Raw genomic sequence first — 17,573 nt, 5'->3', positions numbered from 1 at the left:
CTATAACTGGCCTCCTGTCGGAGAAGGAATACTTCAGGTGTAGTCATGATACATTCCCAAGAGGGAGGAAGGTAAGAGAAACAAATCTAGACATCCCAGGTTGACGATAGAGATTAAAATGAAGGATGAAAAGTATGCATTTGATAGATGTCAAGTGGATAATACAATTGAGAATCAGGCCGAACATAGAAAATTCAGACGGGAAGTGAACAAAGAAAAAAGTGCAGCAAAGAGAGAGTGGATTCTTTAAGGGAAGCCACAGTGAAAGTCGAGAGGAAATTTGATGGAAGCTTTCAAAATCACGACAGGAAATTAAGGAGGTCCATGTGGTGAAGGAGCTCCCACTGTCGTCTTCTTCGGCAGTCCCTCCTGGGCGAGGAAGACCTGCTTCCACTCCAAGGGACGGGTACTGTAGTGGCTGAATAGACCAATCCTGGAGCCGCACACTCTGCCACAGGTGAGGCAGGCGGCGATTGACGAGGCGGGTGGGTGGGACGCTCTGGATTCTATGCACGCTCTGTCTGCTGCTTACCCTTGGCCTCCACGCCACTTGGTGACCCTCGAGGTGGTTGGCACCTTCACAGATGCTTCTCCTCCAGCTTGCGCGTTCCAAGGCAAACGATTCCCATGTGTCGGTGCGGATGTTGCATTTATTTAGGGAGTCTTTTGGAGTGTCTTTGTAGCATATCCTCTTCCTTCTTAGGGATCGCTTGCCATTGCGGAGCTCCGAGTAGAGGCTTGAGTCGCACATGCAGACAATGTGGCCGGCCCATTGCAGCTGGTCACACGTGACCAGTGCCTTGATACTGGGGATATTGGACTAGGAGAGGGCGCTCACGTTGGTACGCTTATCAGTACAGTTAGAATGCGTGAGGTCCCCTGTGGTGGAGGAACTCCCACAGTACAGTTACAAAGCCAGCATTTTGACTTCCCAATGATGAAGTGACTGGTAGATATTGGTGAGAAATTTGTAGTTCCAAAGAAGGGTTGGCGTATTTATAAATCATATCCCTGTTTATATTCGAGTTGTCCCCATTGCGGTTACATGGGATAGTCTGAAAGTGATAAAAGTGCAAATTAACGGGTAATTGACCTGGGTTGGCACAGTGCAAAACTTGTATTTATATGATGCCATTTACAAAGTAAAGTATCCTAAGGCATTTCACAGAAACAGTCATTCATCATCATTGCCTTATTGGGGCTGATGGCATTGTCTTTATTCTTCCCTGGTTTCTGCTTTGTTCAAGCCTCCCTTGTTTCACATGTCAGTGTTCTCTGCCCGTCTGATTTATCTTCTTCCGCTTCTGTTCTGTACCCTCAACTTCTCCTTCAATTGTTGCCAGGACCACTCTGTCTGGCCGATCTTTCTCCATCTAACTGTGCTCAGCAAGCCCTTTGATTCCTTAACTTCTCCAAATGTGTTTGGTGGATTGGCCATGATAGGTGCGCGGGATTAGAGGGATAGGGTGGGGGAGTGGGCCGAGGTAGAATGCTCTTTTGGAGGGTTGGTGCAGACTCAATGGGCCGAATGGCCTCCTTCTGCACTGGAGAGATTCCATGGATTCTCCTCCTGATCTAACCCACTCATTAGTCTTCCTGTCCGACCAGCAGAAAATTAACATTGAACCAAATAAGGAGCTATTAGGAGAAGTGGGGGGGGGGGGGGGGGGGGGGGGGGGATGGGTGTCATTTGAGGACATGGTGGTGTGGTGTTAATGTGGTGACAGGTGATCCAGAGGCCCAGAATAATGTTCTGGGGTCACAGATTCCAATCCCACCACGGCAGCCGGTGAATTTAAATTCAGTGAACAAAGTATCTGGAATTGCAAAACTAGTCTCAGTAATGGTGGCCATGAAACTATCTTCAATTGTCATAAAAACCCATCTGGTTCACTGATGTCCTTCAGAAGAGGAAATCTGCCGTCCTTACCCGGTCTGGCCTACATGTGACTCCAGACCCACAGCAATGTGGTTGACTCTGAAATACCCTCTGAAATGGTCGAGCAAAGTTGGCCTTGCCAGTGATGCCCACGTCTCGTGAGACAAGTAACAGGAAGAGGGTGACCAGAACCTTGGTCAACAAGGTAGATTTAAAGGAGTGTCCTAAAGAAGGAAAGAGGTGGACAGGTTTAGGGAGGGAATTCCAGAGTTTAGGGTTAGATGGCTGAAAGCATGGCCGCCTATGGAGGGGGGCGAAGGAAATCAGCGATGGGCAGGGGGCCAGAATTGGAGAAGGGCAGAGATCCCAGAGATGAGAGTCAAGGGTACGATTGTGGATTTAAAATGGTGTATTTATGGAAAGGTTGAGCAGGCCATTCTGTCTCAATGGATTGTTTCAGTCTGTTTCCACCTCAGCTGACTCTAGTTCATCAACCTCGCATCCAACTCCAAACCACTGAGAAGAATTGGCAGGCCAAAGTCAGCATGGCAGCGCCCAAGCCTGACTGGGCACTCAACTGCTTCTTAAACAGAGAAACCAACCCTTCTTCCAGGAAACCCAATCCATGTCTTTTTCAGCTCATTTGCACCTTTGCCAAGTTATTTTCTGTTCCTGCTCCATAGCCTGATGAGTTGGCCTTGAGTGTGTTGCAGCATTACTGTCAGGAAAGGGCATGGAGTCTACTTGCTGATGGAGCACAGAGCATTTTGCCAAGTTTAAGGTGAGGTAATGTCAGGAGAAGGGGCATTGACGGGTCAGGGTAGGGATCAGCTCTAGGTCAGGATAGGATTCAGGAAAGGGATCAATGCAATGCCAGGATAGGGTCAAAATGATGTCAGGATATGCATCAGGATAGGGGTCAACATAAGGTCAGTATGGAATCAGGATAGTGGCTAGGATAATAGCCAGTACAGAGTCAAGGTGGGGTCTGAATTAGGGGTCAGTGCAGTGTCAGGATAGGAGTCAGAACTGGTCCAGAATAGGGGTCACTACAGGGTCAGGGTGAGGACTGGGCAAGGGGTCAGTGCAGCATCAAGTTGGGGTCAATGCAGGTCCAGAATAGTGGTCAGAATGGGGTCATGGTGAGGGGTCGGTGCAGTCAGGATGGGGTCACAGTGACAGGTCAGTGCAGGGTCAGGGTGGGGTCAGGGTGACAGGGCAGTGCAGGGTCAGAATGGGGTCACAGTGACAGGTCAGTGCGGGGTCAGGATGGGGTCACAGTGACAGGTCAGTGCAGGGTCAGGATGGGGTCAGAGTGATGGGTTAGTGCAGGGTCAGTGTTGTGTCAGGGTGACAGGTCAGTGCAGGGTCAGGATGGGGTCAGGGTGACAGGTCAGTGCAGGGTCAGGATGGGGTCAGGGTGACAGGTCAGTGCAGGGTCAGGATGGGGTCAGAGTGATGGGTTAGTGCAGGGTCAGGATGGGGTCACAGTGACAGGTCAGTGCAGGGTCAGGATGGGGTCAGGGTGATGGGTCAGTGCAGGGTCAGGATGGGGTCAGAGTGACAGGTCAGTGCGGGGTCAGGATGGGGTCAGAGTGATGGGTCAGTGCAGGGTCAGGATGGGGTCAGGGTGATGGGTCAGTGCAGGGTCAGGATGGGGTCAGAATGACAGGTCAGTGCGGGGTCAGGATGGGGTCAGAGTGATGGGTCAGTGCGGGGTCAGGATGGGGTCAGGGTGATGGGTCAGTGCAGGGTCAGGATGGGGTCAGGGTGATGGGTCAGTGCAGGGTCAGGATGTGGTCAGGGTGATGGGTCAGTGCGGGGTCAGGATGGGTTCACAGTGACAGGTTAGTGCAGGGTCAGGATGGGGTCAGGGTGATGGGTCAGTGCAGGGTCAGGATGGGGTCAGGGTGATGGGTCAGTGCAGGGTCAGGATGGGGTCAGAATGATGGGTCAGTGCAGGGTCAGGATGGGATCAGAATGATGGGTCAGTGCAGGGTCAGGATGGGGTCAGGGAGAGGGGTCAGTGCAGGGTCAGGATGGGGTCAGGGTGAGGGGTCTGTGCAGGGTCAGGATGGGGTCAGAGTGACAGGTCAGTGCAGGTCAGGATGGGGTCAGGGTGACAGGTCAGTGCAGGGTCAGGATGGGGTCAGAATGATGGGTCAGTGCAGGGTCAGGATGGGGTCATGGTGAGGGGTCAGTGAAGGGTCAGGATGGGGTCAGGGTGAGGGGTCAGTGCAGGGTCAGGATGGGGTCAGGGTGAGGGGTCAGTGCAGGGTGAGGATGGGGTCAGGGTGAGGGGTCAGTGCAGGGTCAGGATGGGGTCAGAGTGATGGGTCAGTGCAGGGTCAGGATGGGGTCAGAGTGAGGGGTCAGTGCAGGGTCAGGATGGGGTCAGAGTGACAGGTCAGTGCAGGGTCAGGATGGGGTCAGAGTGACAGGTCAGTGCAGGGTCAGGATGGGGTCAGGGTGAGGGGTCAGTGCAGGGTCAGGATGGAGTCAGAGTGACAGGTTAGTGCAGGGTCAGGATGGGGTCAGGGTGAGGGGTCAGTGCAGGGTCAGGATGGGGTCAGGGTGAGGGGTCAGTGCAGGGTCAGGATGGGGTCAGGGTGAGGGGTCAGTGCAGGGTCAGGATGGGGTCAGGGTGAGGGGTCAGTGCAGGGTCAGGATGGGGTCAGGGTGAGGGGTCAGTGCAGGGTCAGGATGGGGTCAAAGTGACAGGTCAGTGCAGGGTCAGGATGGGGTCAGGATGAGGGGTCAGTGCAGGGTCAGGGTGAGATCAGATTGGGAACCAGTGTAACGTCAAGTTGAGTGGGGTCAGTGCAGGGTCAGGATGAGGGGCCAATACAAAGGCAGTCAGTATATTAGGTGGAATCTGGATTTCTCTACTAGTGATCAAATAACTAAAATCCTTATTAATACCTCCACATCATCATAGAACCGCTACAGTGTAGAAGGAGCTAATTTCGCCCATCACGTCTGCACCAACCCCCTGGAAGAGCACCCCATCCAGGCTCCCGTCCTATCTCTACAACCCCTACCCCCCATAACCCCACCTAACCTTCACATCCCTGAACACTATGGGGCAATTTAGTATGGCCAATCCACTGGCACAGCTTTGGAGTGTAGGAGGAAATCAGAGTACCCAGAGAAAACCCACGCAGACACGGGGAGAAAGTGCAAACCTTTGCCCTGTCACCCAAGACTGGAATTGAACCCAGGTCCCAGGAGCTGTGAGGCAGCAGTGCTAACCACTGTGCCGCCAGGCGGTCATGGAGGGGTGTGCTTGGTGCAATAAGTGTATACTAAAATGGAGGGGCCAACAATGATAACTTTAATTCATTGAATTATTTATTAATCCTGCTTGTGTCTCTATTGCTCTGATTCCCTTTCAGTCTGTTCTACCTTATTCATTCATTCCTTTAGAATTACAGTTTCTGGGGCAGCACGGTGGCGCAGTGGTTATCTCTGCTGCCTCACGGAGCCGAGGTCCCAGGTTCGATCCCTCCCTGGGTCACTGTCCGTGTGGAGTTTGCACATTCTCCCCGTGTCTGAGTGGGTTTCGCCCCCACAACCCAAAGATGTGCAGGGTAGGTGGATTGGCCACGCTAAATTGCCCCTTAATTGGAAAAAATGAATTGGGTACTCTAAATTTAAAGAAAAAATCGCAGTTTCTATTAATTTTTACTAGTCACGACTCCCCTCTGTGTTGTAACGTTTCTATAGCCCAGACTTCAGGTCCCCACACTGTCAGAAACAATTTACCCACCCACACATTTCCTCATTGTCTCATACACTCGTAAACTAACATACTGAAAACCTGTTCGAATGTCCTAGGTTTTCAATGTGGAACTTACCAATAGAACGGCAATCGGTGCCGGAAGGGGGGGTCTTGGCTTGTTTCCCCCTGACGATCCAACGCAACAACAAGGGTACAGTCTGAATTTCCGAGGAAGCCGAATTGGAAGTCGCAGCCAGAACTGCGGAGTTCTAGTGTGGCAAGGAAAAGGGGTAGCGTGGCAGTCTGACCTAAAGAGTGATTGTCACTCTTCAGCAGGTTCGGGATTCGGATTCTATGATATTCCCCCACCTCAGTAATCAGAACTGAGCCTGGCGCTCAGAGCTCAAGTTTCACGAAACAGGGTTGCAAATATTTTTTTAAATTTTATTGCTGAATTATCACTTTCTCTTGTACTTTGCTCCCTGCAGAAAACTCTACAACAACGGGTTCACTAAAGTCCAGGCTTATGCTTTCAACGGAACTAAACTGGATGCTGTGTAGGTATTATGCTCATTGGATAACTGTTCAAACATTTTCTAAGCTCAATGCTGCAAAGCCTGGGGACTAAAGGTTAAAGGAGGCTCTGAAGATCTGGCCCTTTGCAGATGATTTGGTCGCTGGTTTCTCTAAACCAGGGACCGGTTTAGCTCTCTTGGCTGGACAGCTGGTTCGTGATGCAGACAGAGGCCGGCAGCACAAGCTCAGTTCCCGTTCTGCCTGAGGTTATTCGTGAAGGCCCTCCTGCTTTCTCAACCTCGCCCCTCGCCCGAGGTATGATCTTTAGCTTAACCCAACACCAGTCAGCTCTCCCCCTCAAAGGGGAAAGCAGCTTATGGTCATCATAAGGGCAGCACGGTAGCACAGTGGTTAGCACAGTTGCTTCACAGCTCCAGGGTCCCAGGTTCAATTACAGGCTTGGGTCACTGTGTGGAGTCTGCACGTTCTCCCCGTGTCTGCGTGGGTTTCCTCCGGGTGCTCCGGTTTTCTCCCACAGTCTAAAGATATGCAGGTTAGGTGGATTGACCATGATATATTGCCCTTAGTGTCCATAAAGGTCAGGTGGGATTGCTAGGTTATGGGGATAGGGTGGAAGCATGGGGCTTAAGTAGGGTGCTCTTTCCAAGAGCTCGTGCAGATTCGATGGGCTGAATGGCCTCCTGCTGCACTGTAAATTCTATGATCTAGGACTGTGTCGACTTTACCCTACCTGTCATTGATAACCTGATTCATATTACCTTCCCTCAGCAGACTTCTGTTTGAATTTGAAATTTAGAAATATTTACCATTATTTTTCTTCCCGCTCTGTCTGAATGGTTGAGTTTCTGGAAGTGAGTGGATACTCCCACTTACTACAACCTGCTTGAGTGCTAACAGAGATGGGCTTCAATGGTCCGAGAGATCTATTGGTGAGCAGGTGGGTGTTGAGTGAAGAGTTGGGATGTCTTTCCAATTATCATCAACACAGGTAGGGGCACTATCATGTATAAGTGCGGTTGGGGGGGGAATCGAATTTTATTTCTTTGTCCCTTTCCCTGACCTCCATGCCAACATGGATGATGTGACTGTGGGAGGAAACCGGAGCACCCGGAGGAAACCCGCGCAGACACGAGGAGAAACTCCGCACAGACAGTGACCCGAGGCCGGAATTGAACCCGGGACGCTGGAGCTGTGAGGCAGTAGTGCTGACCACTGTGCCACCGTGCCGCCCATGAAGGGAGGGGAAAGAATGTTACTCTTATTTTAGATCTGAGTGAACAAGGCCCAGCTTTAGAATGGAAGACCTGCATTTTGATAGCACCTTTTATAATCTAAGGACGTCCCAAGCACTTGACGGCCAATGAAGTATTTCTTTCTGGTGTAGATCCAGTTGTAATGCAGGAAGAACAGCAGCCAATTTACACACAGTAAGACCACTCAAATTGCAGCGTTATAATGACCTGTGCTTAGTGATATTGGTCGATGGATAAATATTGGACAGGACATTGGAGAGTATTGGGTACTGCTCTTCGTTGTAATCAAGCCGTGGTATCTTTCACATCCACCACAGAGGGCCCTGGTTCAACATCTGATCTAAATAATAACTCCTTCGACAATGCAGCACATTGTTTTCTTTATTCATTCATGGGATGTGGGTATGACTTACAAAGCCCGCAAGTGTTGTCCATCCCTAATTGCCAGTGAACTACCATTTCAGGGAACATTTAGGAGTCAACCACATTGCTGTGGGTCAGGAGTCACATGTAGGCCAGACCAGGCAAGGACGGCAGATTTCCTTCCCTAAAGGGCATTAGTGAACCAGATGGGTTTTTAACAACAACAAAAAAGATTGTCATCGTCACCATAGGAGACTAACTTAATATTCCAGATTTATTAATTCATTGAATTTAAATTCCATCAGTTGGCATCTTGTAGATAGGTTCTTGATTAATAAGGGGATCAGGGGTTATGGGGAGAAGGCAGGAGAATGGGGATGAGAAAATATCAGCAATGATTGAATGACGGAGCAGACTTGATGGGCCGAGTGGCCTAATTCTGCTCCTATGTCTTATGGTCTTATGGTGGGATTTGATCCTCTATCTACAGAGCATTGAGCCTGGGCTTCTGACTTAACACCGCATCACCATCTCCCCAGGCCGTAGTGTTACACTGAGGTGTCTGCCTCGGTTACACGTTCAATTCTTGGCAAGTGGACTGCAAAACCACAACCTGTCTGACTCTGAGGTGAGGGGATCACCCACTGAGCCACTTGACACAGCTGAAGTCTCTATGGTCATAGGCATCTGCACAGCAGAGATAGCAACTCAACACAGGGAGAACCTCCTACACAGACTTCCCCACAACCCTCTGTGATCTCTGTACTCTTCCAATTCTGGTTCTTTTGCATATCCTCAGTTGTCATCACTCCATCTCCTGCTGGCGGTCGTGCCTTCAATTACCTCGATCCTAAACTCTAGAATTCCATCCCTGGTCTCTCCACCTCCCTCTGCCACCTTTCAAATGATGACCTTAAACCCGGGTACCACCTGCTCTCTACGTTAGATGTAAAGGATCCCATGGCACCATTTTGGAAAGAGCAGGGAAGCGGGTCCTCCTTGGTGCCTTGGCCAATATTTAGTCCTCAGTCAACAGCACAAATACACACACTGCCTGACAATTATCCCATTGCTGTTAATGGCAGCTGACTGTACGGAATAAAAAGGCAACATATTACCTAAATGGAGAGAGACTTCAAAATGCTTCGGTGCAGAGGGATCTGGGTGTCTTTGTGCATGAATCGAAGCAGGTTAGTATGCAGGTACAGCTGGTAATAAGGAAGGTACATGGAATTTTGGCATTCATTGCCAATGGAATAGAGTAGAAAAGTGGGGAGGTGCTAATACAGCTGTATAGGGCATCAGTGAGACCACATCTGGAGTACTGCGTGCAGGCTTGATCCCCTTACTTGAGGAAGGATGTAAATGCGTTGGAGGTGGTTCAGCGAAGGTTCATTGGATTGATTCTAGGGGTGAAGGACTTGTCTTGTGAAGAGAGATTGAGCAGTTTAGGCCTCTACATGCTGGAGTTTAGAAGAATGAGAGACGGTCTAATTGAGGTACATAAGGTGTTAAAGGGAATTAACAGGGTAGACATAGAACGGATGTTTTAGAACATAGAACATTACAGCGCTGTACAGGCCCTTCGGCCCTCGATGTTGCGCCGACCTGTGAAACCTCGCTAAAGCCCATCTACACTATTCCCTTATCGTCCATATGCCTATCCAATGACCATTTAAATGCCCTTAGTGTTGGCGAGTCCACTACTGTTGTAGGCAGGGCATTCCACGCCCTTACTACTCTCTGAGTAAAGAACTTACCTCTGACATCTGTCCTATATCTATCTCCCCTCAATTTAAAGCTATGTCCCCTCCTGCTAGGCATCACCATCCGAGGAAAAAGGCTCTCACTGTCCACCCTATCTAATCCTCTGATCATCTTGTATACCTCAATTCAAGCTCGTCATTAGTGAACGGGGAACCATTGTCCATAATTAGTACCTCCAGGATGCAATGGGTGCTAAAGGAGTCCCATAGCTTCTTAACAGTAGCATTGGATGTGATGGAAGACATACTTGGGCTTCCAGCCACTTGGAGTGGTTGGTTATCACGAGTAAGAACATGGAACCTTAGAAAGGACGGGAAAATCAGCATGCAGGCACACCCAAGAACAGCCTGACCATTCCCACGGAAGCAGCCGGGCAGATGGCAGGCGCATGTGATGCACCTGGAATGTGGTACCACATTGTTGGGCTAATGATCATATCAGCCCTGGCCACCACACATAGCTTCTGGCCAACCAACATCTTCATTCTTCATTTTCCACACCCCTGGGTGTCCGTTGTGTCGGTTCTGGAGTATGACATGTCTGCCCTGGCTTGGGACGACGACACATGCCCCCCACAGGAGAATGCCATCTTCCATGCAGAGTTCCTGCTTCAAATCTCCTACGTCTTTCGGGAGCTTCCTTTGCTGGCCCCCGTGTAAGACGATGTCCAATACAGAGTCCTTTTGTGTATCTGGACAGCAGTGACTGGCAAGGTGCCCAGTTGTGTATCTGGGAAGCGGTGACTGGCAAGGTTTCGATTTGGCTATAATTGCATTCCGCCGCAGCCAAAGTCCGTGATGCATCTGCTATCAGCCTCTTCCATCAGTTAGCCATGCGGTGGGATAACACTGGCCCGATTCCATATGGTGAAACGTCGCACGATACCAAAGGGAGCTTGCAGGACTCCTGAGAGGTCAACAACCCCAACAATGTTAGCTGCTGCATTACTTTGGCAAAGGCTTCTCCTGAGACATTCTCCACCCCCATTCTTGTTGCATCTTCAGCAATGCGAGTAGTGGGGTGAAGATGATCGCTTGGCTAGGAATACATTTCCCATAGTAGTTTACGAGACTTAAGAACAACTCTGTTGCATTTTATGGAGTGGGGGCTTGCTTTAATGCCTCTATATTCTCCCCAACTGGATGTAGGCTGTCTCGATCAACTCGATACCCCAAGGATGTGACTATTTTGTTGTAGAAAATGCACTTTCCCGTCTTGCGCTTTCCCTTGTTGGACATTACAAAGGACAAAGAACAATTCAGCACAGGAACAGGCCCTTTGGCCCTCCAAGCCTGTACCAGTCATGATACCAACCTCGGCCAAATCTCTCAGCACTCCCTTGTGCCGTACCCCTCTATACCCATCCTATCCATGCGTTTGACAACATACTTTTTGAATGCTGTTAATGTATCTGCTCCCACAACCTCTCCTGGCAACGCGTTCCAGGCACTCACCACCCTCTGCGTAAAAACCCTGCCTCGCACATCTCCTCTAAACTTTGCCCCACGGACCTTAAATCTATGCCCCCTGGTGACCCCCTGGAAAGAGTGCCTTCCCATCCACTCTATCCATGTCCCTTATAAACTTGTAGATCTCTATCAGGTCACCCCTCAACCTCCATTGTTCTAATGAAAGCAGTCTGAGTCTATTCAGCCTCTCCACGTAGCTAACATCCCTCCAGACCCGGCAACATCCTGGTAAACCTCCTCATTCTGGAACGAGAGGCCATTGTTTTAGATTTAAAACAGAAATAAGGAGAAATCACTTCACACAAAGGGGCGTGAATCGGTGGGATTCTTGGCCCCAGGGTGCAGTTGACGCTGGAACACTAAAATTTAAGGAGAAGATAAATCAGATTTTAATTAGTCCACACACAAATTATCACTGTGGTCCTTAATGGACCCTACTCTTTCCCCAGTTATCCTTTTACTCTTAACGTGCTTGTAAAACAATTTAGGATTTCTTTTATTCCAGCAGCCAGTATCCTTTCATATCCCCTTTTTGGTCTCCTAATTTTCTTTCTAAGTGTCCTTTTGCACATTCTATACGGCCCTTGGCCTTCCTTCCCTTAAGGAGCATGAGTGAACCGGGTGGGTCTTTACGACGATCGATGATGCGTTCATGGTCACCTTTACTGAAACTGCTTTATATTCCGCAATTTATTCAGTGAATTTTATTAATTGGTTGAAGCCATGATGGGATTTGAACCCGTGTGGCAGAGGCTTTAGCCTCTGAATTACTAGCCCACTATTCATCAGTTGCCAAACTTTCAGCGACAGTTAATGACAGAAATGGGAAAGTTGGAGGTAGTTTGTGGTCAACAAACAGATTTTTCTGACTTAAACCTCTCACCTGACATTAGAAGCCTCACAATAATTCTTCTCCAGCTGGTGGTGGGTTCCTGGAAATTCCTGGACGGACGCATACCTCTAAATATCGAAAACTCAAACCCATATTTTGCAAACAGGGCCCGCGTCTACATTGTCTTTATAACAGAGTCTGAAGTTTGAACAGTGCCAGAATAAAGAGGTGCTTGAACCCTTTTGTTTTTTTAACAGTTACCTGCACAAGAATAAACTCCTGTCATCCTTCAGTGAGGATGTCTTCGCAGGAGCTCTGAGCGGACCCACTCTGCTGTAAGTGATTTCCAGTCAGTGCTTCCACGAGAACCTGTTAAAAGTGACGTTTAAGGTTGATTTAGTCTGAGGAAGGTTTCTAGAAGCTGAATGTACGATACACAAACAATCATTGCAAACAGCTGGACAAACGGGGCCAGTGTCCGTGTTCGGGTTTTCAAATGATGGGAGGGGGTGCGTGAGTGGCGGTGGTATGGACAGGGGTGGGGTGGGGCACCCTCAGGAGACGTTAGGGAGTCCCTGGGGCGTTGGAGATCTGCGCCGATTGGCTGACCAGTCAATTATTTCTGTCTCGGAATGCGCTCGCCCAATAGAATCCTTTCTGTAATAACAGCACTGTCTTCACCTGGCAATCTGACACGGCCCTTCGTTGCTACGGTGATTAAAATTGGGAGAGAAGGGGGTGTGGTTGGCTCAAAGTCATCAATTTTACACCTTGAGGGCAAATTCAGAGCGGCCACCCCAGATTGGTCTGTGAAACTGGCAAACTGGGTCAATTTCAGGGAGTAACAGTGGTGATTGTTTGGGGCATTTAATGCAGATGCAAGTGGGATGTGGGGTAGTATGTTGTTGCATTGAATTTGTGCTGCATATTGACGAAGTCATGGGGTTGCCCTGGGGAAGTGGGGTAGTGATGGGGGGTAGGGGGTATAGGATGGGCAGTGCCAATGTCCACCTGCTTTACCCATTGGCATCTCAAAGGGAGGCAGGGCCGACGGGATGACTCAACCTCTGGAATTCCCCATCAACTCTGCACACATTAACAACATAGGCGGGAAAATCTTTGGAAAGGTGGGATAGGAATAGACTCCACCAGATACCTCAGGATAGTGGGGACCCTACTGTGGCTGTGATTCCAGTGCCTTCCCTGACCCACCTCTCCCATTTCCCACCCTAGTGGGCAACCCCAACTGTACCCCGAATGGTGCGGAGATCCCATGGAAACGTTCCTGATCCGGGAACACAAAATCGTTTGGGAGTAGAGAGGGATGGGGGGAGGTTTATACTTAACGTGGTGGTTGGGGGGTTTTGGGTGGGGGAGGGTTGCAGTCAGAGAGCACAAGTTCTGCATTGCCATGGTTACAAGGATCAATAGTTCACCCCTTTACCAAACAGTTTGATTTAATCTGGAGAGTAACCCGTCAATTCAGCTGACTTGGAGCTGGCCTTATAAACGCAATATCAATATTGGTCTCTCCTTCTCGCAGTGACGTGTCCCAGTCCAGTGTCCACTCACTTCCCAGCAAAGGGCTGGAACCACTGAAGGAATTGATGGCAAAGAACACATGGACGCTGAAGAAGCTCCCTCCTCTGAAGACTTTCCTTCACCTAATGAGAGCTGACCTCACGTATCCAAGCCATTGCTGTGCGTTCAAGAACTGGAAGAAAAACAAAGGGTAAGTCAGTGCCCATGAAGAAAGCCAGGACAAATTGGGTGATGTTCTTTCCCTGGGACACACTGAAACCCATCAGTGATATTTTACAAAAGTTTTTCAGTGCACCTCTAAGTCATTGTTTCATAGTGTGGGGACGCCTACCGACTTTAGAGAGTTAGAGGTGAATGAACGAGGCTGAGACTGTCAACCATTGTTTCCCTGGTGTGCAGGAGTTAACCATAGTGCCTAGTTAATAGAACAATAACTTACCCTTAAGACAGTGAAACATCAAAGGAGTGTTACCAAACAAGATTTGACACGTAACCACGTAAGGAGGCATTAGAACAGATGAAGAGAAGTTTGGTCAACGAGATAGGTCATAAGGATGTCTTAAATGAGGAGAGGCAGGACGAGGGGAGGAGAGATTTCGGGAGGGAATTTCAGAACTTAGGGCAATGGTTTTCAACCTTTTCTCGATTCAGGAAAACTGTAAAATATTGTGAAATTCCGTGGAATCCTGACCCCCCCTCTCCCTCCCCCTCGCCACTCCCATCGTATATATATTATAAAACAAAAGTGAAAACAAAAGTACAATACTATTGAATGAATGACTGATTATTTTCCATTAAATGGAAGAACGATAGATCTTGAGAAGTTCGGTACAATTTTCAAATGACATGGAAATTGTGCAGAACCCTTTTAGGGGAAGGTTCCGGGCAATCCTTTTTTATTAAAATGTATTTTATTACAAACATGTATCAAAACATGTTACAGCGACCCCGAGAAACATACCTCCCAGCAATTAACTATACAGTCAGTACAGATTTTTCCCAATTTTCACCCCCCCCCCCCCCCCCCCCCACCCCTCCTGCGACGTACAGCTCCTCAAACACCCCCCACCTTTTCTCAAACCCCCCCCCGCAGAGGCCCTTAACTCACACTTTATCTTCTCTAACCGCAGGAAGTCGTACAGGTCACCCAACCATGCTGCTACCCCCGGTGGCGATGCCGACCGCTACTCCAGTACAATCCGCCGCCGTGCAATCAGAAAGGCGAAGGCCTGGGTTCCGGCAAATCCTGGTTGAAAAACATTGGCTTCAAGCGTGGACTCAGCGGCCAACGGCGGAGGGATTAAAATCAGGGGTGCAGGAGGCCTGATATGGACGGATGCAGGTACCTCGGAGGGTTGTAAGGTTGGTCACAGAGATAGAGAGAGCCAAGGCAGTGGAGGGATTAGAAAACAAGAGGATGAGAATGTTAAAATTGAGAGGGGTAGGAGGTAAGACTGAGGAAGGTGAGAGGAAACTCAGGTTTCCACCCACTGCAGAAGAGTTTCAGTCGGGGAAACCGCTCTGTGATCTGAATTCAGCACAGTGACGCTGAATAAGTGAAGCACTCCTCTTAATTATTTCACTAAATATTGTCCCAATGTTTTCTGCTCTATAATGTGTCTTTTCGATCTTCAGTTTGCCTTACAGGCTTTTGGAGTCAATAATGTGCAATCAAACCGGAGGTCATGGGCTCAGGCAGAAACGATCCTTCAGTTTATTCAATGGGCCTTTTTACCATAGCTACGCTGACGATAACAACGCAGGTCAAACCTCTGACCAGGGTTCAAAGCATCGAGATTTCCACAGCAACTCCCACTATTATGTCTTCTTTGAGGAACAAGGAGATGAAGATGTTGGGTTTGGCCAAGAGCTGAAGAACCCACAGGAGGACCACGTACAAGCTTTCGACAATCATTATGATTACATGGTGTGCGGGGGCAACGAGGAGATTGTATGCAAACCAGAGCCGGATGAATTCAACCCTTGCGAGGACATTATGGGTTACGACTCGCTGAGAATTATCGTGTGGTTTGTCAACCTGTTGGCCATTCTGGGCAATATTTTTGTGCTCCTGGTTCTACTGACTAGTCACTACAAGCTCACTGTCCCTCGTTTTCTGATGTGCAACCTGGCTGTGGCAGATTTCTGCATGGGCGTTTACTTACTGCTGATTGCCTCAGTGGACCTCTACACCAGAACCGAGTATTACAATTATGCCATAGTCTGGCAGACGGGGCCAGGGTGCAACACTGCCGGATTCTTCACCGTCTTTGCCAGCGAGTTCTCAGTCTACACGCTTACCGTGATCACGCTGGAGCGCTGGTATGCTATCAACTTTGCCATGCGTTTAGACAGGAAGATAAGGCTGCGACATGCTGCCATGGTCATGGTAGGAGGCTGGGTACTCTGCTTCACCTTGGCCCTTCTCCCCATTGTAGGAGTAAGCAGCTACATTAAGGTCAGCATCTGCCTGCCCATGGATACAGAGTCCCAGCTGGCACAGGGCTACATTGTTTTGGTTCTGTTGGGCAACATCTTGGCGTTCATCATAATCTGCGCCTGCTACATCAAGATCTACGTGACGGTAAAGAACCCGCATTACAAACCCGGCAGCAAAGACACCAAAATCGCCAAACGGATGGCGGTGTTGATCTTCACTGACTTCACCTGCATGGCCCCCATCTCTTTCTATGCGCTGTCCGCCATCTTGAACAAGCCACTGATAACCGTGACCAACTCCAAGATATTGCTGGTCCTCTTCTACCCGCTCAATTCCTGCGCCAACCCTTTCCTTTATGTCATCTTCACCAAGGCCTTCCGCCGTGACGTCTTCATCTTACTGAGCAAGGTGGGGCTCTGCCAACGGCGGGCCCAGCTCTACCGGGGTCAGACCGTCTCTGTAAAGAACGGCAATGTTTTCTCTGGGATCCGGGGTGGCAGAGGGGCACCGCTGGACCTCGCCAACACGAACCACCTCTCTTGCAGCCCTCACCCACACCACAGTAACTGCCAGAAAACAGTGACAATTGGCAGAGGTTGCAAAGTGAGTGAACTGTAACTGTGGAATGGAGGGGGGGGGGAACAGGGAGGTATCTTTAGATTTGAAGGTTAACTCGTGACCAGAAGTGTTGTAGTAGTTAGCAATGAAAAAATTAATAGGTATGTTTATATTATTTCCAATGGTTTCTCTGACATAATGTGGCACTTGGTTCAAAGAGGCCATTTAAATGATTCCGGCACGGAGGCAAGGTAGTTAGCACTGCTGCCTCACGGCGCCAGGGACTCGGGTTCAATTCTGGCCTTGGGTCACTGTCTGTGTGGAGTTTGCACGTTCTCCCCGTGTCTGCCTGGGTTTCCTCCGGTTTCCTCCCACAGTTCAAAGATGTGCAGGTTAGGTGGATTTGCTCCTTAGCGCCCAGGGATGTGCAGGTTAGATTGCGGGGTTATGGGGATAGGGCAGGGAGGCCATGGGTAAGGTGCTCATTCAAAGGGTCGGTGCAGACCCGATGGGCCGAATGGCCTCCTTCTGCATTGTAGGGATTCTGACGTTAGCTGTAGGGAAAGGTAAACAGGGAGGTCTAATTTAAATTAGCTTGAGTGATTCCAATCTAGACACTAGGGTAGGAGAGGCCACAGAATAACAATACTTCCAATTGGAATCATGTCATGTAGAACAAAGCCATTCTGTTCATTGCTGCAATTTGTTTTACGCATTCATGGGATGTGGGTGTCACAATGAAGACCAAGCATACCCCTAATTGCCCTTGAGGAGGTGGTGGTGAGCCGCCTTCTTGAACCGCTGCAGTCCATGTGACGTAGGTACGTCCACGGTGCTGTTAGGATTTTGACCCAGTGACAGAGAAGGAACGGCCGATATATTTCCAAGTCAGGATGGTGAGTGACTTCAAGGGGCATGTACAGGCGATGACGTTCCCATGTATCTGCTGCCTTTGTCCTTCTAGGTGGTAGAGATCATGAGCGGGATTCTCCAATAATGGGGCTATGTCCCCACGCCAGCGGGCATTACACTCGGGACTTTTCAGAGTGTTTTTCCCACCTGCAAGAGGCTAGCAGGGCCCCGGAGAGCTTCTCGCGGTTCTGGCTGCCGATACGGGGTCCTGCCCTGCCGGTCGGGAGTCCGTGCATGCGCAAGGTGGCGGCCGCGCCATGCGCGATGGTGGACTTGGACTGTGGAGCGCACCAAAAATGT

General features: G+C 49.5%; 1 protein-coding gene across 1 annotated transcript in view; it reads left to right on the top strand.

The window, feature by feature from the left end:
* The window catches only part of tshr (thyroid stimulating hormone receptor), a 73,744-nt gene extending 57,323 nt beyond the window's left edge, over positions 1-16,421 (top strand). The window contains exons 7-10 of the mRNA XM_038790447.1: positions 6,089-6,157; positions 12,079-12,156; positions 13,365-13,553; positions 15,011-16,421. Of these exons, the coding sequence (XP_038646375.1) occupies positions 6,089-6,157; positions 12,079-12,156; positions 13,365-13,553; positions 15,011-16,421 (1,747 nt within the window). The remainder of the gene's footprint in view (positions 1-6,088; positions 6,158-12,078; positions 12,157-13,364; positions 13,554-15,010) is intronic.
* The last annotated feature ends 1,152 nt before the right edge of the window (positions 16,422-17,573 follow it).

Source organism: Scyliorhinus canicula, chromosome 2 (genome assembly GCF_902713615.1).
Source record: "Scyliorhinus canicula chromosome 2, sScyCan1.1, whole genome shotgun sequence".
Lineage (NCBI taxonomy): Eukaryota > Metazoa > Chordata > Chondrichthyes > Carcharhiniformes > Scyliorhinidae > Scyliorhinus > Scyliorhinus canicula.
Note: the sequence above shows the minus strand (reverse complement) of the source record. Positions and strands in the feature narration are given on the sequence as shown.